The 23,345-nt window shown below is 45.5% G+C and overlaps 1 protein-coding gene across 1 annotated transcript in view; it reads left to right on the plus strand.

Annotated features, from left to right (window-relative positions):
- LOC126138248 (nephrin-like) overlaps positions 1 to 23,345 on the plus strand; it is a 179,966-nt gene that overhangs the window by 128,821 nt on the left and 27,800 nt on the right. Inside the window, exons 10-11 of the mRNA XM_049915219.1 lie at positions 1,785 to 2,078; positions 7,633 to 7,926. Of these exons, the coding sequence (XP_049771176.1) occupies positions 1,785 to 2,078; positions 7,633 to 7,926 (588 nt within the window). The remainder of the gene's footprint in view (positions 1 to 1,784; positions 2,079 to 7,632; positions 7,927 to 23,345) is intronic.

Genomic DNA, 23,345 nt, shown 5'->3' on the forward strand with positions numbered 1-23,345 from the left:
GGACCCGTGTAAGGCGGCCACAAATCACCCACTCAGGGATTCTCAGGCTAGACAGAATACTGACCAATTTAAATACGCCCGTAAACACAATTGCCACTCTCGTGCTGGTCACTGCACCGACTTTTAGCCAGCGAAAATTGTTATAAGATGGCTTAACTTGCTGACAGAATTAGAGCTAACCTCGTGCAAGGAAACATTACACCACCCAGTCCTGAATGAGCGACCACATGATCAACCAACAAGAAGCATGAATTTACTCATGACCCACGACAGAATAGCGAAACAATTAAACTGCCAAAACTACACCTCCCATCGGACAGTAACGAGAGGAGGTGGAAAGATCACTGTCTTTACTTACACCGGTGCCAGGGACAGGAAACCCGGTCGCCGGAGGCCACAAGGCAGAAGAGACGCTGATTACACAAATTATTAGTTAATGTTTAAAGCTTACACGAACTTAACTTACATTTATGCAAGTACACGACCTCCGATGGCAAGGATCCACACATCCGACCGCACACGAGTCGCCAGCGTACCCAACACGCCACTGTCACGCGACAACACTATCTGTCACCGGAGTTCACGTCTTCTCTGCAACGTTGACGGGTAGTGACCGCTCCTTCATGTTAGGTGTCTCCTTTTAAACTCCAGTGTTGAAACGGAGGATTTAAAGAAGCTTGTTAACGTCCCACCAAGGCGAAATGAACAGCGACTACTCGTGGGGCGATACTGTATACAACCAACACGCGGGGAGCTCTTCCGTCAACTCGACCCGCTCGTTACACACAACCGACATACATCACGTGGCGACTCGGTACAACCGACCACGCCTGCGTCGCGCTGGAGAGCCACACTGCCCTCCCGTGTACACCACACTCACTGCACCCAACCGCCTACTTCCGCGCCACCACACGAGGTTCCAACTGGTCAAAAATCTCACTTCCTCCATAGCAGTTTCCCGGAAGCAAAAACGCAGATATCGATAGCAGAGGGAAAAGACAACTAAGCATCCACTTAATGACAGACAACATATCAAACAAATATGTCAGGGGAAGAAAAGGAAAACCAATCCAATCTAGACACAATCTGTAGCACTAGTCGATACCCGGCTCAGTGCCATTCAGAAGATACTTCCACCCCCTCGTACTCTTCCAGATTTATCGACGGCCCTGCATGTTTCATGGTGTCATTTCCTTCCCTCCAGCACTACTTCAGACATTAGTCGAGTGCATGCCACGTCCTGTTGCGGCAGTTCTGCGTGCTCACGGGAGCCCTACACGATGTTAGGCAGGTGTAACAGATTCTTTGGCTCGTCAGTGTAGGCGAACATCTGGATGTAGGTGCTGGTTCAGATGCATAAGCAGACGCAGAGGGAGACATAGATGTCAATGCAGATGTAGATGTAGATGCAGGTAGAGGTTTAACCATAGATGAAAATGCTGATGCAAATGTAGATACAAATCTATATGTAGATGTAGATGCAAATGTAGATGTAGAGATAGATGCAGATGTAGATGCAGATGTAGATGCAGATGCAGGTGTAGATGTAGATGTAGATGTAGATGCAGATGCAGATGCAGATGTAGATGCAGATGTAGATGATGTAGATTTAGATGTAGATGCAAATATAGATTTAAATGAAGATGTAGGTGGAAATATTGGTGTAGATGCAGATATAGATGCAAATGTAGATGTAATAAGCTGTCGCCTGACGCCTTTCTGGAAATGCACAGTTTGCCTGCTGTGCTTGTAGAGCACACGGAGTTGGTGTGGCGGTGTTGCAGACGCGCCGTACTGCGAGGAGGAGGGCGAGTCGGTGGTGGGCGCGACGCGGCAGGAGACGCTGGAGGTGTGGTGCCGCGTGTCGTGCGACCCGCCGGCGCTCGCCTTCCACTGGCAGTTCAACAGCTCCGGCGAGACGGCCGAGGTGGCAGCGGCGCGCTTCTCCAGCAACGGCAGCGCGTCCCTGCTCCGCTACACGGTGCGCTCCGAGCTCGACTACGGCACGCTGCTGTGCTGGGCGCGCAACGCCGTGGCCGCGCAGGCCCGGCCCTGCGTCTTTCAGGTAGTCGCCGCAGGTAAAGCGCGTCCCCGGCTGCCACCACCAGGAGGCCCCAGCTCCATCCCCTGTTCCCTTGACTTCCCACAAGGCGTTAAATATACACTCCTGGAAATGGAAAAAAGAACACATTGACACCGGTGTGTCAGACCCACCATACTTGCTCCGGACACTGCGAGAGGGCTGTACAAGCAATGATCACACGCACGGCACAGCGGACACACCAGGAACCGCGGTGTTGGCCGTCGAATGGCGCTAGCTGCGCAGCATTTGTGCAGCGCCGCCGTCAGTGTCAGCCAGTTTGCCGTGGCATACGGAGCTCCATCGCAGTCTTTAACACTGGTAGCATGCCGCGACAGCGTGGACGTGAACCGTATGTGCAGTTGACGGACTTTGAGCGAGGGCGTATAGTGGGCATGCGGGAGGCCGGGTGGACGTACCGCCGAATTGCTCAACACGTGGTGCGTGAGGTCTCCACAGTACATCGATGTTGTCGACAGTGGTCGGCGGAAGGTGCACGTGCCCGTCGACCTGGGACCGGACCGCAGCGACGCACGGATGCACGCCAAGACCGTAGGACCCTACGCAGTGCCGTAGGGGACCGCACCGCCACTTCCCAGCAAATTAGGGACACTGTTGCTCCTGGGGTATCGGCGAGGACCATTCGCAACCGTCTCCATGAAGCTGGGCTACGGTCCCGCACACCGTTAGGCCGTCTTCCGCTCACGCCCCAACATCGTGCAGCCCGCCTCCAGTGGTGTCGCGACAGGCGTGAATGGAGGGACGAATGGAGACGTGTCGTCTTCAGCGATGAGAGTCGCTTCTGCCTTGGTGCCAATGATGGTCGTATGCGTGTTTGGCGCCGTGCAGGTGAGCGCCACAATCAGGACTGCATACGACCGAGGCACACAGGGCCAACACCCGGCATCATGGTGTGGGGAGCGATCTTCTACACTGGCCGTACACCACTGGTGATCGTCGAGGGGACACTGAATAGTGCACGGTACATCCAAACCGTCATCGAACCCATCGTTCTACCATTCCTAGACCGGCAAGGGAACTTGCTGTTCCAACAGGACAATGCACGTCCGCATGTATCCCGTGCCACCCAACGTGCTCTAGAAGGTGTAAGTCAACTACCCTGGCCAGCAAGATCTCCGGATCTGTCCCCCATTGAGCATGTTTGGGACTGGATGAAGCGTCGTCTCACGCGGTCTGCACGTCCAGCACGAACGCTGGTCCAACTGAGGCGCCAGGTGGAAATGGCATGGCAAGCCGTTCCACAGGACTACTTCCAGCATCTCTACGATCGTCTCCATGGGAGAATAGCAGCCTGCATTGCTGCGAAAGGTGGATATACACTGTACTAGTGCCGACATTGTGCATGCTCTGTAGCCTGTGTCTATGTGCCTGTGATTCTGTCAGTGTGATCATGTGATGTATCTGACCCCAGGAATGTGTCAATAAAGTTTCCCCTTCCTGGGAAAATGAATTCACGGTGTTCTTATTTCAATTTCCAGGAGTGTAGTTTCACAATGTCGCCTGCCAGACAAAGTAAGCGATACCCGTGAACACAGGGCGGGATGGGAAAAAAGCCTTGGAAAGGCAGGTCTAGAATTGTCATCATTTGTCATTTATAAATTCATATCTATTTTTGATGAACACATCACTTTAACAACGGACATGAAGAATACGTGTCAATTTAAACACCCTCTGAAATTTTCCAATTAAAATTAATAAGTAATTAAGATCAATGGCACCATCGTTGTTGTCGTGATCTTCAGTCCAGAGAGTGGTTTGATGCAGTCCTCCATGCTACTCTATCCTGTGCAAGCTTCTTCATTTCCCAGTAACTACTGCAGCCTACATCCTTCTGAATCTGCTCAGTGTATTCATCTCTTGGCCTCCCTCCACGGTTTTTGCCCTCCACGCTGCCCTCCAATACTAAATTGGTGATCCCTTGATGCCTCAGAATATGCCCTACCAACCGATGCCTTCTTCTAGTCAAGTTGTGCCACAAATTCCTCTTCTCCCCAATTCTGTTCAGTACCTCCTCATTAGTTACGTGATCTACCCATTTAATCTTCAGCATTCTTCTGTAGCACCATATTTCGAAAGCTTCTATTCTCTTCTTGTCCAAACTATTTATCGTCCACGTTTCACTTCCATTCATGGCTACACTTCATACAAATACTTTCAGAAACGAATTCCTGACACTTAAATCTATACTCGATGTTAACAAATTTCTCTTTTTCAGAAACGCTTTCCTTTGCATTGCCAGTCTACATTTTATATCCTCTCTACTTCGACCATCATCAGTTATTTTGCTCCCCAAATAGCAAAACTCCTTTACTACTTTAAGTGTCTCATTTCCTAATCTAATTCCCTCAGCATCACTCGACTTAATTCGACTACATTCCATTATCCTCGTTTTGCTTTTGTTGTTGTTCATCTGATATCCTCCTTTCAAGACACTGTCCATTCCGTTCAACTGCTCTTCCAAGTCCTTTGCTGTCTCTGACAGAATTACAATGTCATCGGTAAACCTCAACATTTTTATTTCTTCTCCATGGACTTTAATACCTACTCCAAATTTTTCTTTTGTTTCCTTTACTGCTTGCTCAATATACAGATTGAATGACATTGGAGATAGGCTACAACCCTGTCTGACTCCATTTTCAACCACTGCTTCACTTTCGTGCCCCTCGACTCTTATACCTGCCATCTAGTTTCTGTACAAATTGTAAACAGCCTTTCGCCACCTTCACAATTTGAAAGAGAGTATTCCAGCCAACGTTGTCAAAACTTTCTCTAAGCCTACCATAATGACACCATAATGGAATTTAAAGTTTTTTTTTATAATTTGAAAAAACTTTAATTATCTCATCCTTTAAAACTGTAACCTTACGGGTGATATTTAATGACAGCTAAACAAAAAGATTTCTGTAAAATATATTCTCCAAACCATCAACACACAATCTTAGCATTAAGGTAGATAGACATAAATAGCTTTAACGGGGGTAGAACGTCAAACGGGCCGACTTGTAGCAGAAGAGGCACCACAGGTCATTTTAATTTCCACTGTCTATACTTTTACAAATAAATTCATGAAAGTTTATCAGCATGACAAGGAAGGATTCAGGATTCACACTCACAGCAATGGTAGCTCGAAAACATAAAAAAATAAAAAAAATTTACTTGTGAAATTTCTTCAGTTTTTCACCTACAATTGGTTGCATTTGTTGCTGTAGGTACACTTTTCTTCATAAGAGAAATTCTTCGATGAATTTTGCACAGCATACAAACTGTGGTGTCACCGCCGGACACCACACTTGCTAGGTGGTAGCTTTTAAATCGGTCGCGGTTCGCTAGTATACGACAGACCCGCGTGTCGCCACTGTCAGTAATTGCAGACCGAGCGCCACCACACGGCAGGTCTAGAGAGAGACTTACTAGCACTCGTCCCAGTTGTACAGCCGACGTTGCTAGCCATGGTTCACTGAGAATTACGCTCTCATCTGCCGAGACGATAGTTAACACAGCCTTCAGCTACAGTTGCTACGACCTAGCAAGGCGCCGTATTCAATTGCTATAATACTTCTGTATCATCAAGAGCAATGTTCTACAAATGTGGATTAAAGTTAAGTATTCCAGAAGCTACGTACTTTTCTTTATAGCATTCATTACGTATCCTGTTTCAGACCTCACGCCAGCCTGCTTGATTTTAACGCGTGCATTTCGGCCTTCTCTAGCTATACAACACAAACCATACTTACAGGTGTACGAAACTCTCGAATTTTCCAAATTTATTAAAAGTTGTGGTACTGCATAAACTGAGATATTTAACTATAAAATTTGAGTTTTTTCTAAACATGAAGTTTGAAATGTAATAGCTCAATCATTTTCTAGAGCTTCATTTACCTGTAAGTATGGTTTGTATGCTCTGCAAAATTCATCGAAGAATCTCTCTTACTTATGAAGAAAAGTGTACATATAGCAACCAATACAGTCAATAGTAAGCAAAAAAATATTGAAATTTTACACGTAAAAAAAAATTCTGTGAGTGTCAACTCTGAATCCGTCCTCGTCATGCTGACAAAGTTTTATGAATTTATTCGTAAAAGTATAGACAGTGAAACTAAAACGTCCTGTTGTGCCTCTCCTGCTACAAGTCGGCCTTTTTGATGCCCTTCCCCTAAACAAACGATCTAAATCTGGTCAGTTGGATCAATAGACAAATTTTCTTCAAAAATGAAAGAATATTTACATGGCGCAAGGTGACGTTATGTTAACACATTAATTACTAAAAAAAATCGGGATTTCAAAAATAACCTTGAGGTTAAGGGACAATTTTTTATGCAAGACGCTGCCGTAGGGAAGTCATACAAAAAGCCTCAGTAGCAGTCAGAGTGAAATAAGTGTAACTGGCTGAATTTAAAGCTCACAACAGCCTCAAGACATGACGTCTACATAACAGGCAGGCGCTAAAACGATAACCTTTGTGCGGGAAAGAGAAAGGCTGATAAAACCCAGTTTAATCTGTAGACAACCGGCAACCCCGGTACCAAATGTAGAGACTCTTCGTGCTCGTATTGTGGCCGGCTGTGATACAATAGGCCATTCTCCAGGGCTGCATCAGCGCATCAGGAATTCCATGCGACGGAGGGTGGATGCATGTATCCTCGCCAACGGAGGACATTTCTACATCTACATCTACACTCCATACTCCGCAAGCCACCTGACGGTGTGTGGCGGAGGGTACCTTGAGTACCTCTATCGGTTCTCCCTTCTATTCTAGTCTCGTGTTGTTCGTGGAAAGAAGGATTGTCGGTATGCCTCTGTGTGGGCTCTAATCTCTCTGATTTTATCCTCATGGTCTCTTCGCGAGATATACGTAGGAGGGAGCAATATACTGCTTGACTCCTCGGTGAAGGTATGTTCTCGAAACTTCAACAAAAGTCCGTATCGAGCTACTGAGCGTCTCTCCTGCAGAGTCTTCCACTGGAGTTTATCTACCATCTCCGTAACGCTTTCGCGATTACTAAATGATCCTGTAACGAAGCGCGCTGCTCTGCGTTGGATCTTCTCTATATCTTCTATCAACCCTATCTGGTACGGATCCCACACTGCTGAGCAGTATTCAAGCAGTGGGCAAACAAGCGTACTGTAACCTACTTCCTTTGTTTTCGGATTGCATTTCCTTAGGATTCTTCCAATGAATCTCAGTCTGGCATCTGCTTTACCGACGATCATTTTGAACATTTCCTGTAACAAAGTGTTTGAAGTCACGCTGGTACTTTCTGTTGCTGTTTGTTTCCATTCCATGATTAATGTGATTTGAAGAGAAGTAATAAAATGAGTTCTAACATGGAAAGTAAGCGTTTCCGGGCACATGTCCACTAACATATTTTCTTTATTTGTGTGTGAGGAGTGTTTCCTGAAAGTCTGGCCGTACCTTTCTGTAACACCCTGTAATTCTGACACGGTCACTGAACCTTAGCAGCTATGTTCAGAGTTCATAATAAGAGTAACGAGAATGGCTGAATGTGTCTGGCGCCCCGTGCCACCTGCAGGGCGGCCGTTCCCGGTGCGCAACTGCTCGCTGTGGAACCAGACGTCGTCGTCGGTGGAGGTGGTGTGCCAGGCGGGCTTCGACGGCGGGCTGGCGCAGCACTTCCTGCTGGTGCTGCACTCCGCGCGGGGCGCCCGCCTCAACCTGACGGCCGCGACGGCGCCGCGCTTCGCCCTGGCGGGGCTGCAGCCTGACCAGCCCTTCTGGCTGACCGTCTTCGCCGTCAACGCGAAGGGCCGCAGCCCGCCCGTCCTCATAGAGGAGATCACGCTCAGGGACCCCGAGAGGCGCACTGGTGAGTCTTCGCCTTCCGACAGAGCGGCTGCGTGACCCACAGGCAGCAGTGGCGGCAGGCACTGTTGCCGACAATTACACAACACTGCACATACTCTACACAGGCAATAGGTCCGCGCCTACTATACTGGGTGTTCCAAAATGAATACTGGATTTTTAAGGTTTTGTTGTATTTTAAATAAACTGGAAGCAGTCTTGGTCGCATAACTTTTTTAATGTACAGACCGGTTTCGATCTTTTTATAAGATCATCTTCAGACCTACAATAAACAGGAATTCATATAATCATACACTGAGACTTCCTGGCAGATTAAAATTGTGTGCCCGACCGAGACTCGAACTCGGGACCTTTGCCTTTCGCGGGCAAGGGCTCTACCATCTTTTTTTTTTTTTTTTTTTTTTTTTTTTTTTTTTTTTTTTTTTTTTTTTTTGCACTAATAAGTTCAATTATTATGACCATGCACTGCACTCTGCATGGATCACACTATTGCTTTTGAAATATTATTGGCATGTTACTGACCACGCAGTTGAGTACAGGAGCATTGCAGAACAGTTGGTAGAGAATATTTTAAAATTCACTCAGATATGTGAGAACTGATTTCTTTATGATTACTAGGAAGAGTAATTAATTTCTTTCTTTTTGTTCTGAATCAGAATTTTATTATTATCATAGATGCAATTTCACGTATTTCCGTACATCTTTGTAAAGAAAAAATAATAACTACAAATATACACGAGTTTAAAAAAATAATTACGAATCACTATCACGCAATTTGCACGGAGCGATTTAGACTAATCACAGAAAACGTAATTCAGGATGAAACTTCCTGGCAGATTAAAGCCATCTGAGCTAGCGAAGCACGACTCACGCCCGGTCCTCATAGCTTTACTTCTGCCAGTATCTCGTCTCCTACCTTCCAAACTTTACAGAAGCTCTCCTGCGAACCATGCAGAAGGTAGGAGACGAGATACTGGCAGAAGTAAAGCTGTGAGGCCAGGGCGTGAGTCGTGCTTCGGTAGCTCAGTTGGTAGAGCACTTGCCCGCGAAACGACAAGGTCCCGAGTTCGAGTCTCAGTCGGGCACACACTTTTAATCTGCCAGGAAGTTTCATATCAGCGCACACTCCGCTGCAGAGTGAAAATCTCATTCTGGTAATCATACACTATTGGCCATTAAAATTGCTACACCACGAAGACGACGAGCTACAGACGCGAAATTTAACCGACAGGAAGAAGATACTGTGATATGCAAATGATTAGCATTTCAGAGCATTCACACAAGGTTGGCGCCGGTGGCGACACCTACAACTTCCTGACATGAGGAAAGTTTCCAACCGATTTCTCATACACAAACAGCAGTTGACCGGCGTTGCCTGGTGAAACGTTGTTGCGTTGCCTCGTGTAAGGGGGAGAAATGCGTACCATCACGTTTCCGACTTTGATAAAGGTCGGATTGTAGCATATCGCGATTGCGGTTTATCGTGTCGCGGGGCGGCCGTTGTGGCCGAGCGGTTCTAGTCGCTTCAGTCTGGAACCGCGCGACCGCTACGGTCTCAGGTTCGAATCCTGCCTCGGGCATGGACGTGTGTGATGTCCTTAGGTTACTGATGACCTCAGCTGTTAAGTCCCATTGTGCTCAGAGCCATATCGTGTAGCGACATTGCTGCTCGCGTTGGTAGAGATCCAATGACTATTAGAAGAATATGGAATCGGTGGCTTCAGGAGGGTAATACGCAACGCCGTGCTGGATCCCAACGGACTCCTATCACTAGCAGTCGAAATGACATGAATCTTATCCGAATGGCTGTAACGGATCGTGCAGCCACGTCTCGATCCCTCAGTCAACAGATGGGGACGTTTGCAAGACAACAACCACCTGCACGAACAGTTCGACGACGTTTGCAGCAGCATGGACTATCAGCTCGGAGACCATGGCTGCGGTTACCCTTGACGCTGCATCACAGACAGGAGCGCCTGCGATGGTGTGCTCAACGACGAATCTGGGTGCACGAATGGCAAAACGTCATTTTTTTCGGATGAATCCAGGTTCTGTTTACAGCATCATGATGATCACATGCCTGTTTGGCGACATGGCGGTGAACGCATTTTGGAAGCGTGTATTCGTCATCGTCATACTGGCGTATCACCCGGCGTAATGGTATGGGGTGTCATTGGTTACACGTCTCGGTCACCTCTTGTTCCCATTGACCGCACTTTGAACAGTGGACGTTACATTACAGATGTGTTACGACCCGTGGCTCTACCCTTCATTCGACCCCTGCGAAACCCTACATTTCAGAAGGATAATGCACGACTGCATGTTGCAGGTCCTTTACGGGCATTTCTGGATACAGAAAACGTTCGACTGCCGCTCTGGCCAACACATTCTCCAGATCTGTCACCAATTGAAAACGTCTGGTCAATGGTGACCGAGCATCTGGCTCGTCACAATACGCCAGTCACTACTCTGGATGAACTGTGGTATCGTGTTGAAGCTGCACGGGCAGCTGTACCTGTACACGCCATCCACGCTCTGTTTGGCTCAATGCCCAGGCGTAGCAAGGCTGTTATTACGGCCAGAGGTGGTTGTTCTGGGTACTAATTTCTCAGGGTCTATGCACCCAAATTGCGTGAAAATGTAACCGCATGTCAGTTCTAGTATAATATATTTGTCCAATGAATATCCGTTTATCATCTGCATTTCTTCTTGGTGTAGCAATTTTAATGGCCAGTAGTGTATAAATGACGAAATTAGATATTCATAAAACAGTAAATAACGCTTATATGCCATGAACGTCTGCCGGAGGCGATGGCGCATGGCAATCCTCTTGCTTGTGGACGGTGGTGTACTGCAACGTGAAGAACACCAGCCGCTGATTAAATACATGTAGCCCCGCCAACCGTCTCCGGCATAACGCCATGGATAGCCAATCACGTAAGTCGCATTTCCGCCGCTTAAGAAAGTAACGTGGTAGTTACTGTAAGTCATTATTAACATCTATAGGAGTTATAAAACACGTTAAAATCTTACAGCTTATAAAATATAGTGGAAGAAGGTAATTACTGCGACCTAAACAGTGTGTCTCTCTATCATGTACTGTTATCGACCGCTCTAGTAACCATGGCTACCTACTCGTCTTACTAGGGCCAAAGAGGCTACCTGTGGAGATAGCCTCCTAGTTGCTCTAAGATTGCCAGGAAGACCCAACGAAGGTCGATCAGTATATGATATGAGTAAGTGATATGCACATGAGTTCCTGTTACCATTAAAATTTTAATTAAAAGACATCTCGTCAAAATAACTTAAAAAATGTTACGTCTGATACGCGATATCAGTAGTGGAATGTTACAGAAATTTTATAAAGTTGGAGCTATATTACCGTTACGGTCGTTGGTCTGCATAGGATGCAACGTGATGGCTATCATGAGCGTAAAATTAATGACGTTGTGCCAATAAAGAACAGATAAAACCACTGTCTGGACGGTCACGTGATGAGCGGACGAAATAATGTCTACGATAACCACAATGTTATGATGAAATAAATCTCGGGTCAACACCCGAGATTTATTTCGTCATAAAATACGCCTGGGGAAATTGAAGAATCACACCACCATGTTATGTTGCAATATAGTGTTAATAAATATACCAATAACCGCCGGCATAGCAGGGAACGGTAAATAACATCCCTTGTCAAACAGTAAAACACATAAAAGTGACATATAGCGTATACGCAAGGCATCCCTTGTCAAACAGTAAAACACAGATAAGTGACATAAGCAAGAAAATGGATTGGTGCACACAAGCACTTAATCCAGCGTAATATGTTGTGTAACAACGATCAGATGTAAATATTATGCATGATAATGTGGTACGTTACCAAACATACTGAAGAACATAGGCACATTCGTCTACGTAATGTCTGTCCATATGATATAATAAAACACAAGATATAAACAAATGTGGTAAGCAGTAGCGTACAAACACAATCGACAATAATTGTGCAGTAAAAATGTAATTGAAAGGAATCGTTACAGCGAAGATACGGTTAACGTGACATCTCTACTCATCCAGACTAATGGAACATCGTGAAGGGTGAAGTATTTTAGAATAGTTCCTCAAACAGATCAAAAAAATATTTTTCTCTGAAATCCAGTTGCTCGTTAAGTAGAGTTTCTGGATCTTTTTTCCGACGTATATAGATTTCCAGTTCTTCAAGGGTATCAAGTAAAAGCCCTTTAGGGTCAGTATGCGAAATACTCAAATTGTTATTGATAGTCCCTTCAGAATGCTTATTTTGGTTAATGTGTTGCCTGAAAACAGACTGCTTCCAGTTTATTTATAATAATTACAGATCGCTGTTTGTATTTGTTACATTCCATTTACAATTACTTAAAAAAATAAAATGAAAAAGCAACTCCAACAGTTTTCTTACAACCGTTCAGTGTGAGCGCCATTTGTCACACAGCACACATCGAGTCGATAGGCGAGTTCTTCTCAAACGTTGATCACTGTGTCTGGAGTAACTGTCGCAAGAGCTGCTTCAGTCCTGTTTCCTAAGTTGGGTGGATCAGCTAGTAGTGGAAGCACATACACATGACTTTTTTTTAAGCCTTCTGGCTTCTGACTAGTTTGATGTGGCCTGCCACAAATACCTCTCATGTGCCAGCTTATCATTTCAGAGCTGTATTATGTCACAGAACAGTCACAGATAGCAATTATAAAAAAAAAAATTATTAAAACTCATTCAGCTTCGCTCAGGCAAACTCAAGTCAGGCCAGAGACAGAGGCAGAAGTAAGAAGGGAGGCGGTATATCGCAGGTGGATCAGGTCATCGACACATTACTACGCTGTCTGCTGAGTGAGGATACGCATTTATCAGCAAGGAGACTGCGACAGAAACTGAAGGAAGCAAGACAAGCATATTTGTTAGCTCCTCGTAAATGCTGCAAGAAACTCTCTCTCTTTCACAAGAGCACATAGCAAGGAACTGACACAGCATTTAACAACCTGTTAAGTGAATATAGCAGAATAAGGAGGACAAATGTGGTCATTACGAACTGCAGATCTTCATCATAGCCTCATGCCAGCTCCCTTTAAATAGCCCAGACATCCAGCTCTCATGAAGAGTTGATAATCCGGATTAATGGCATTCACAATAATACCACTCAATTCCATGAGTACGATACTGTAGTGAAACGATGTCTTAAGTGGTCCAGCACACTCTGTAAATAAGGTAAAGATATATTCAAGGCGATAGCCTTCGCCTGACAATGCTATGGTATTCGCGATCTACAATCTACATATGGAGGAACTGACTGTCTTCTGACAACACCACATAGTCAGCACTGAATTCCAACAAGGAAACCAATAATACTATCGTTTAACACTCAGGCACCTCTGGCTGCTGAAACCTACCAGGTGCAGGGAGGAGATCAACCGCCCTCACATATTCTTACACCAGGCATACTGCGAATGTACACTACTGGCCATTAAAATTGCTGCACCACGAAGATGACGCGCTACAGACGCGAAATTTAACCGGCAGGAAGAAGAAGCTGTGATATGCAAATGATTAGCTTTTCACAGCATTCACACATGGTTGGCGCCGGTGGCGACACCTACAACGTGTTGACATGAGGAAAGTATCCAACCGATTACTCATACACAAACAGCAGTTTACAGAGGTTGCCTGGTGAAACGTTGTTGTGATGCCTCGTGTAAAGAGGAGAAATACGTACCATCACGTTTCCGACTTTGATAAAGGTCGGATTGTAGCCTATCGCGATTGCGGTTTATCGTATCGTGACATTGCTCCTCGCGTTGGTAGAGATCCAATGACTGTTAGCAGAATATAGAATCAGTGGGTTCAGGAGGGTAATACGGAAAGCCGTGCTGGATACCAACGGCCTCGTATCTCTAGCAGTCGAGATGACAGGCATGTTATCCGCATGGCTGTAACGGATGGTGCAGCCACGTCTCGATCCCTGAGTCAACAGATGGGGACGTATGCATGACAACAACCATCTGCACGAACAGTTCGACGACGTTTGCAGCAGCATGAACTATCAGCTCCGAGACCATGACTGCGGTTATCCTTGACGCTGCATCACATACAGAAGCGCCTGCGATGGTGTACTCAACGACGAACCTGGGTGCACGAATGGCAAAACGTCATTTTTCCGGATGAATCTAGGTTCTGCTTACAGTATCATGATGGTCGCATTCGTGTTTGGCGACATCGCGGTGAACGCACATTGGAAGCGTGTATTCCTCATCGCCATAACAGCGTATCACCCGGCGTGATGGTATGGGGTGCCATTGGTTACACGTCTCGGTTACCTCTTGTTCGCACTGACGGCACTTTGAACAGTGGATGTTACATTTCAGATGTGTTACGACCCGTGGCTTTACCCTTCATTCGCTCCTTGCGAAACTCTACATTTCAGGAGGATAATGCACGACCGCGTGTTGCAGGTCCTGTACGGGCCTTTCTGGATACAGAAAATGTTCGACTGCTGCCCTGGCCAGCACATTCTCCACATCTCTCACCAACTGAAAACGTCTGGTCTATGGTGGCCGAGCAACTGGCTCTTCACAATACGCCAGTCACTACTCTTGATGAACTGTGGTATCGTGTTGAAGCTCCATGGGGAGTTATACCTGTACACGCCATCCAAGTTCTGTTTGACTCAATGCCCAGGCGTACCAAGGCCGTTATTACGGCCAGAGGTGGTTGTTCTGGGTACTGATTTCTCAGAATCTAAGCACCCAAATTGCGTGAAAATGTAATCACATGTCAGTTCTAGTATAATATATTTGTCCAATGAATGAATACCCGTTTATCATCTGCATTTCTTCTTGGTATAGCAGTTTTAATGGCCAGTAGTGTATTATCAAGGGTCATCACAGAATTCGGATATGGACCTAGGACACTCCAGCAGCCAGTGTAAGCATCGCTTCATGCTGGGTAACGGCCACTCCCGGCAGCCGGCAACCTGCCATGGCATCAGGGTCGTTAATATCTTCCCCTGGGTGTGCAACTGCTGAGGTGACTGGACGGACATTAGCTACAATCCGTCATGTGATTGAATGAGAATGACGACTTGTATACATTGTGAATAAATCACTAAACTCTAATAATCTTTTACTAGTGTTGAAGACACTTCACAGATTTCCGACAGCTATCCTGGCTTTATGCAGAGGTGTCCCCTCTCGGCACTACGTCGCAGCAATTGCAATCTACGTCCTCAATTGTTTGCTGGATGTATTCGAACCTCTGTCTTCCTCTACACATTATAACTTCAGCAGCTCCCTCTAATATCCTGCAAGTTATCAAATGCTTCAAATGGCTCGGAGCACTATGGGACTCAACATCTGAGGTCATCAGTCCCCTAGAACTTAGAACTACTTAAACCTAACTAACCTAAGGACATCACACACATCCATGCCCGAGGCAGGATTCGAACCTGCGACCGTAGCAGTCACGCGGTTCTGGACTGAAGTGCCTAGAACCGCACGGCCACCCCGGCCGGCTGCAAGTTATCCGCCAATGTCTTAACATGTGTTTTACCATCGTGTGCCTTCCTCTTCTCACTGTTTTCCCCATACTCCTTTCCTCGCCAATTCTCCAGAGAACCTCCTCATTCCTTGCCTTATCAGTCCACCTAATTTTCGACACTCTTCTCTAGCAATACATCTCAAATGCTTCGATTCTCTTCTCTTTCTGTTTTCCGACAGAGTGTTTCACTACCGGTGTGCTCCAAGCGTACATTCTCAGAAATTTCTTCCTCAAATTAAGATCTACGTTTGATACTAGTAGACTTCTCTTGGCCAGGAATGCCCTTTACGCCAGTGCTAGTCTGCTTTTTATGCCCTTCTCGCTCAGTCTGCCTCGGTAGTACAGTCCCCTGACTTCATCTATTTCATAACCACCAATTCTGATAGTAATTTTCTCATTAATCTCGTCTTTGCTACTTCTCGTTACTTTCGTATAATATTTACTCTCAATCCATATTCTGTACTCATTAGTCTGTTCATTTTATTCAGCACATCCTGTAATTTTTCTTCACTTTCACTCAGGATAGGAATTTCATCAGCGAATCTTATCACTGATATCCTTCACACTGAATTTTAACTCCACTATTGAAACTGTATTTTATTTCCGTCAATTCTTCATCAGTGTATAGGTTGAATAATGGAGGCGAAAGGATACATCTTTGTTTTACATCCTTTTTAATCCGATCACTTCGTTCTGGGTCTTCCTATCTTAGTGTTAGTTCTTGGTTCTTGTACGTATTGTATATCTCTCTCCTTTCCCAATAGCTTACCGCTGTTTTTCTCAAAATTTCGAACATCTTGTGACACTTTTGAATGCTTTTTCTGGGTCTATAAAGCCTATGAACGTGTCCTGATTTTTCATCAGTGTTGGTTCCATTATTAGTGGCAACATCATAAGTGCCTCTCTGGTGCCTTTACCTTTCCTAAGGCCAAAGTGATTGTCACGTAACAAATCCTCTATTCTCTTTTACATTCTTCTGTATATCATTCTTGTCAACCACTTTGTTGCATGAGCTGTTAAGCTGATTGTGGGATAATTCTCGCACTTGACGGCTCTTTCAATCTTCGGAACTGTGTGGATAAAGTTTTTACGAATTTTTGATACTGTACTGCCAGTCCGCACACCAAAGCGAACAGTCGTTTTCTTACCAGTTCCCCCAATGATTTTAGAAACAGTAATGCATTGTTACCTCCCCTTTCTGTCTTATTTGATCTAAGGTCGCCCAATCTCTTTTAAATTCTGATTCTAATACTGGATCTTCTATCTCTTCTAAATCGACCCTTGTTTCTTCTTTTATCACGTCATCTGACAGATCTTCCAGCTCATAGAGACCTTTAGTGTACTGTTTCCACCTGTCTGCTCTCTTCTCTGCATTTAACTGTGGAAGTCCCGTTGCACTCTCAATGTTGCCATTCTTACTTTTAATTTCACCGAAGGTCGTTTTGACTTTTCTGTATGCTGAGTCAGTCCTTCCAACAATCATTTCTTTTCTGATTTATTCACATTTTTCATGCAGCTATTTCGCCTCAGGTTCCCAGCACTTCCTATTTATTCCATTCCTAAGTGGCTTTTATTTCTGTATTCCTGAATTTCCCCGAACATTTTTGTACTTCCTTGTTTCGTTGATCAGTTGTGTATTTCTTCCGTTATCCATGGTCTCTGGGCTGTTTTCTTTCCAACATCTATATTTACCCTCTTTGCAGATGCCCGTTTCTCTTCAACCGAACTGGCTACGGAGCTATTCATTATCACAGAATTTATAGCCTCGGAGAACTTCAAGCGTATCTCTTCATACCTAAGTACTTCCGTATCCCACTTCATTGTGTAGTGATTGTTCCTGACTAGTCCCTTCAACCTCAGTCTACTGGTCATCATAACTGCATTGCGATATGAATGTACATCTGTTCCTGGGTACGCCTTGCAGTCCAATATCTGGTTTCGGAATCTCTGGCTGACCATGACGTAATCTCATATCTTTCTGTATTTCCCGGCCTTTTGCAAGTATACTTCCTCCTCTTGTGATTCTTGAGCAGAGTATTCCCTATTACTAGCTGAATTTTATTGCAGAACCCAATTATTCTTCTCTCTCATTCCTACTGCCAAGCCAGTATTCTTGTGTACCTCTTTCTTCTACTACTCCCCCTACAACCGCGTTCCAGACTCCCATGACTGTTAAGTTTTCATCTCCGTTTCCATAGTGAATCCTCCTTTGAGTTTCCTCAAATACTTTCTCTCTCTCTTCATCTTTTGCGTGCGGTGGTGACATGTACACTTAAACTACTGTTGCGTGTGTTGCTTTGCTGTCGATTCTAATAAGAACAACACTGTCACTAAACTGTTCACATTAACTCACTTCCTGTTGCCTTCCTATTCATAACGAATCCAACTTCGTTTATACCATTTCCCTCTGCTGCTGATATTAACTTACACTCATCTGACCAGGAATCCTTGTCTTCTTACCATTTCACTTCACTCATCCCCATTATATCTAGATTGAGCCTTTGCATTTCCATTTTCAGATTTTCTAACTTCCCTACCACGATCAAACTTCAGACATTCCACCACGCCCCGACTCGTAGAACGTTACCCTTTCATTAGTTATTCAGTCTTTTCCTCACGGTCACCTCCCCATTATCAGTCCCCTCCTAGAGATTCGAATGGGGAATACTATGGAATATTTAGCCAATGGAGAGACCTTCATCACACTCTTTCAATTACAGGCCAAATGTCTTGTGGATACAAACTATTTGTCGTTAATTCAGTGTTTTCTACTGCCTTCTGCATTCTCATGCCGTTGATAGTAACCGATTATTGTGCGTTTCAGGATAGTTTCCCACCCACAGGGTAAGTGCTATGTCATTCTTTCGTCACGACACCGTAAAATTGATTACACTATTTTACTGTCATTCTTATACTTCCTTCGACCGAGTGTTCACAAGTGCTTTCAGAAACAAGCAACTGTAGAACTCATTCCTGAGCCCAGAGATTTTCAACCGTGCTTTGTCGCACCTCACAGGAGACGTACTTGTTCTCGTATCGATCGAAAAGCAGCAAAGGTCAGCTAACAAGATAACGGGGTTCTTGCGAAACATGGATATATGAATTTAGAGAATAAGTTAAAAATTGTTTTATTCTACCTTGTACATGAGTGTAAGTGAATCTGTGCTAGAGTAACGTCTTTGACGCAGACCTTCGAAATCAGGCAAGTACAGAACTTAAGTGTAAATTTCACGTAGTATTTTTGTTGTGTACATAGTTCGGCGTAGTCAGTGCGTACACAACTTTCCCACTAGAGCGCGCCCTGCTAAGCACAACAGCGCAGGCGCAGGGCTCGTCCATCTCCGTACTACGACATGGCGCTGCCATAGAGACGGACCAAATTCTGCTTCCGCCGATCTGCGTATTAATATGTAACGCAGCCAATGAAATTGCTGCTAACGCAGAACCTTTTCTCCTCGTGGATCACACTCGCGCAGTGATACATGAACGCGCGAGGTATTATAACGAGTGTACAGACCTCCGATTAGTCAGTGTGCATTAGTCTGCACCAGTCTGTACCAGTCTGCATTTGTCTGTACCAGTCTGTACGAGTTCTATATTTGTCTGTACCAGTATATAGTCAAGTTTCAGTCTGCGCCTAATAAGATTACCATATTCCTGTACATAGACATGAAGATAAATGTATAGACACTTTTGTCAAGTATCAGAGATATATGTGAGAATAAGATTAACGTACCAATACCAAAGGAACTTCAGATTGTCAACTATAAATAGCATCCAGAAGCAAGTTAAGTAATTTTTATGCTTGTTATTATTTTAATAAATGTGTGTGAAAATTAATCAAGTTGTGTTTGAAGTTGGTCACCGTCAATCTGCTACTCTAAGCGTGCAAGTAGCATTTCTATCGTCTGCCCTAACAGCAGAAGATAAAAACGCCACGATAAGCCCACGTGACTTATTGCTGACACTCGCCTACTTCGAGCGACAAGTCAAATAATTTGGTGGTGTCTGTACTAAAGGTCTTACAGTAAGCATGTGACAGTTTTACTTTTCTGAAACTGTATTGCTCGGGTCAGCGCCAGGTAGTGCCACACTGGATGTACTCGTTCTCTTCGCAGCGAGCAGTTGTGACCTGCGTCCAGAATAAGCTGAAAAACCGCTAATGGAAATTTGTAATCTATAGCGAAACACTCGATGCCATGCTATTAAAAAAACTATGTGTATGATTATTAAAATGAGCTCCTAGTGTTTGCAGTGCAGCGACACACGCGGACCTTTCATGGCAAGTTCGGACACGCTGCGTTCGGCCGGCGGTCGCTGCGGTGTGAATGCAACGGCGCGACAAAGCGGCCTCCGGTGTAAACGTTATCGCGTTAAGCGCCCGACTGCAACTGCCTCGATGACTGACGTTCGCGTCCGCGTGGCTTCGCTGCCACGTGACACACACTGTGTGCAAGCGTGGCGCAGCAGCTGTTTGTTTCGGCTGTTTGCTGTCGGGGGGACTGCGATGCGCCCACAACGAGCAGCTCTCTCTCTCTCTCTCTCTCTGTGCCACGGTTTTCGCTGTCTAGCCGTCATTCTGTTGTACGCATTTTGTGTCTGTGTGTGTGTGTGTGTGTGTGTGTGTGTGTGTGTGTGTGTGTGTGTGTATGTGTGTCTGTGTGTGTGTTATGAGCCTGCGCGCGGGCTGCAGCAATACGATTACTAAACAAGACCGAAAATGACCGTGTACACTGGTCACCGCCAATGCCTACTCTAACAAAGCACCCGTTTCGGTTCAACATTTCTAGTTTATGGCCGAGTAGCCTGAAACGTGTATAACTAAAGAGCTCTTTCTTTTTTCTAATTAAATGGTATTATAAAGCTAGTCCAAAGATAATATTTATCAAAAGAAGACTCCCAAACAGCAGTACGTTTCCAAAAGTTATTTTATTTAGACGACAGTTTCTGCATCACATACACTACTGGCCACTAAAATTGCTACACCAAGAAGAAATGCAGATGATAAACGGGTATTCATTGGACAGATATATTATACTAGAACTGACATGTGATTACATTTTCACGCAATTTTGGTGCATAGATCCTGAGAAATCAGTACCCAGAACAGCCACCTCTGGCCGTAATAACGGCCTTGATACGCCTGGGCATTGAGTCAAACAGAGCTTGGATGGCTTGTACAGGTACAACTGCCCATGCAGCTTCAACACGATACCACGGTTCATCAAGAGTAGTGACTGGCGTATTGTGAAGAGCCAGTTGCTCGGCCACCATTGACCAGACTTTTCAATTTGTGAGAGATCTGGAGAATGTGCTGGCTAGGGCAGCAGCCAAATATTTTCTGTATCCAGAAAGGCCCGTACAGGACCTGCAACACGCGGTCGGGCATTATCCTGCTGAACTGTAGGGTTTCGCAAGGATCGAATGATGGGTAGAGCCACGGGTCATAAAACATCTGAAATGTAACGTCCACTGTTAAAATTGCCGTCAATGTGAACAAGAGGTCACCGAGACGTGTAACCAGTGGCACCCCATACCATCACGCCGGGTGATACGCCATTATGGCGATGAGGAATACACGCTTCCAATGTGCGTTCACCGCGATGTCGCCAAACACGGATGCGACCATCATGATACTGTGAGCAGAACCTAGATTCATCCGAAAAAATGACGTTTTGCCATATGTGCACCCAGGTTCGTCGTTGAGTGCACCATCGCAGGCGCTCCTGTCTGTGATGCAGCGTGAAGGGTAACCGCAGCCATGGTCTCCGAGCTGATAGTCCATGCTGCTACAAACGTCGTCTAACTCTTCGTGCAGATGGTTGTTGTCTTGCAAACGTCCCAATCTGTTGACTCAGGGAACGAGACGTGGTTGCACGATCCGTTATAGCCATGCGGATAAGATGCCTGTCATCTCGACTGCTAGTGATACGAGGCCGTTGGGATCCAGCACGGCGTTTCGTATTACCCTCCTGAACCCACCGATTCCATATTCTGCTAACAGTCATTGGATCTAGAGCAACGCGAGCAGCAATGTCGCGATACGATAAACCGTATTTGCGATAGGCTACAGTCCGACCTTTATCAAAGTCGGAAACGTGATGGTGCGCATTTCTCCTCCTTACACGAGACATCACAACAACGTTTCAGCAGGCAACGCCGGTCAAGTGCTGTTTTTGTATGAGAAATCGGTTGGAAACTTTCCTCATGTCAGCACGTTGTAGGGGTCGCCACCTGCGCCAACTTTGTATGAATGCTCTAAAAAGCTAATCATTTGCATATCACAGCATCTTCTTCCTGTCGGTTAAATATCGCGTCTGTAGCACGTCATCTTCGTGGTGTAGCAATTTTAATGGCCAGTAGTGTAAATGCCATCATCAGGGTGCAATGTACTCCATGCCTAGACGATCAGATATATAGATACATGCTTAGCTGTAAACATCAATATCTACCGAGCAGGGTGGCGTAGCAGTTAGCAAACTGGGCTCGCAATCTGGAGAACGACGGTTCAAACCCTCGTCCGACTATCCAGATTTAGGTTTCCATGATTTCCTTAAATGAGTTCGGGTAAATGCCGGGATGGTTCCTTTGAAAGGCCGCGGCCGATTTCCTTCTCCTTCCTTCCTTAATCCGATGGGACTTTTGACCTCGCTGTTTGATCCCAACCAACCGTCAATATATGGATACTATCTTAAAAGAACGCAATGGCGTCTTTCGAGCGCTGTAGAAAGCCCTTCGTTGCTGACTAAGTCGTCACTGTGAAATGATGTGTTTCACTGGGGAAAAGAGCCTTGTCAAATAAGGAAAATACATTATTGTGTAATGTCTGTTCTTTCCGACATGTCCGAAAGAACAGACGCCATAAGGAATCCACAGCTGTGATATGCATTACAGGGTGACAATTATTGAACAATATGAAAAAAACGTAAATTAGTTACAAACTACGGCGCGCACACACTTTATTCGACATGTTTACGTCACTACAGCATGTCCAGTTTTAGGTTATGGCACGTTCGATATGCCTCCCATCATTGTCGATGATGTGGCGCAGACGTACACCGAAATTCTGCATGACCCGCTAAAGTGTCGGAATATCTATGCTGTCGATGACCTCCTGAATGGCTGTTTTCAGCTCAATAATGGTTTTGTGTTATTGCTGTACGCCTTGTCTTTAATTTAGACTCCCCCAAATGTGTTCAGATAAGGAGAATATGGCGGCCATTCGAGGCCCATTCCAATGCCTCTGAGTAGCCCAGAGCCAGAATGCTGTTCCCTAAGTGCTCCAGGACATCAAACACTCTCCTGCTTCGATGTGGTCGAGCTCTGTCTAGCATGAACCACATCTTGTCGAAATACACTCCTGGAAATTGAAATAAGAACACCGTGAATTCATTGTCCCAGGAAGGGGAAACTTTATTGACACATTCCTGGGGTCAGACACATCACATGATCACACTGACAGAACCACAGGCACATAGACACAGGCAACAGAGCATGCACAATGTCGGCACTAGTACAGTGTATATCCACCTTTCGCAGCAATGCAGGCTGCTATTCTCCCATGGAGACGATCGTAGAGATGCTGGATGTAGTCCTGTGGAACGGCTTGCCATGCCATTTCCACCTGGCGCCTCAGTTGGACCAGCGTTCGTGCTGGACGTGCAGACCGCGTGAGACGACGCTTCATCCAGTCCCAAACATGCTCAATGGGGGACAGATCCGGAGATCTTGCTGGCCAGGGTAGTTGACTTACACCTTCTAGAGCACGTTGGGTGGCACGGGATACATGCGGACGTGCATTGTCCTGTTGGAACAGCAAGTTCCCTTGCCGGTCTAGGAATGGTAGAACGATGGGTTCGATG

Source organism: Schistocerca cancellata, chromosome 1 (assembly GCF_023864275.1).
Source record: "Schistocerca cancellata isolate TAMUIC-IGC-003103 chromosome 1, iqSchCanc2.1, whole genome shotgun sequence".
NCBI lineage: Eukaryota > Metazoa > Arthropoda > Insecta > Orthoptera > Acrididae > Schistocerca > Schistocerca cancellata.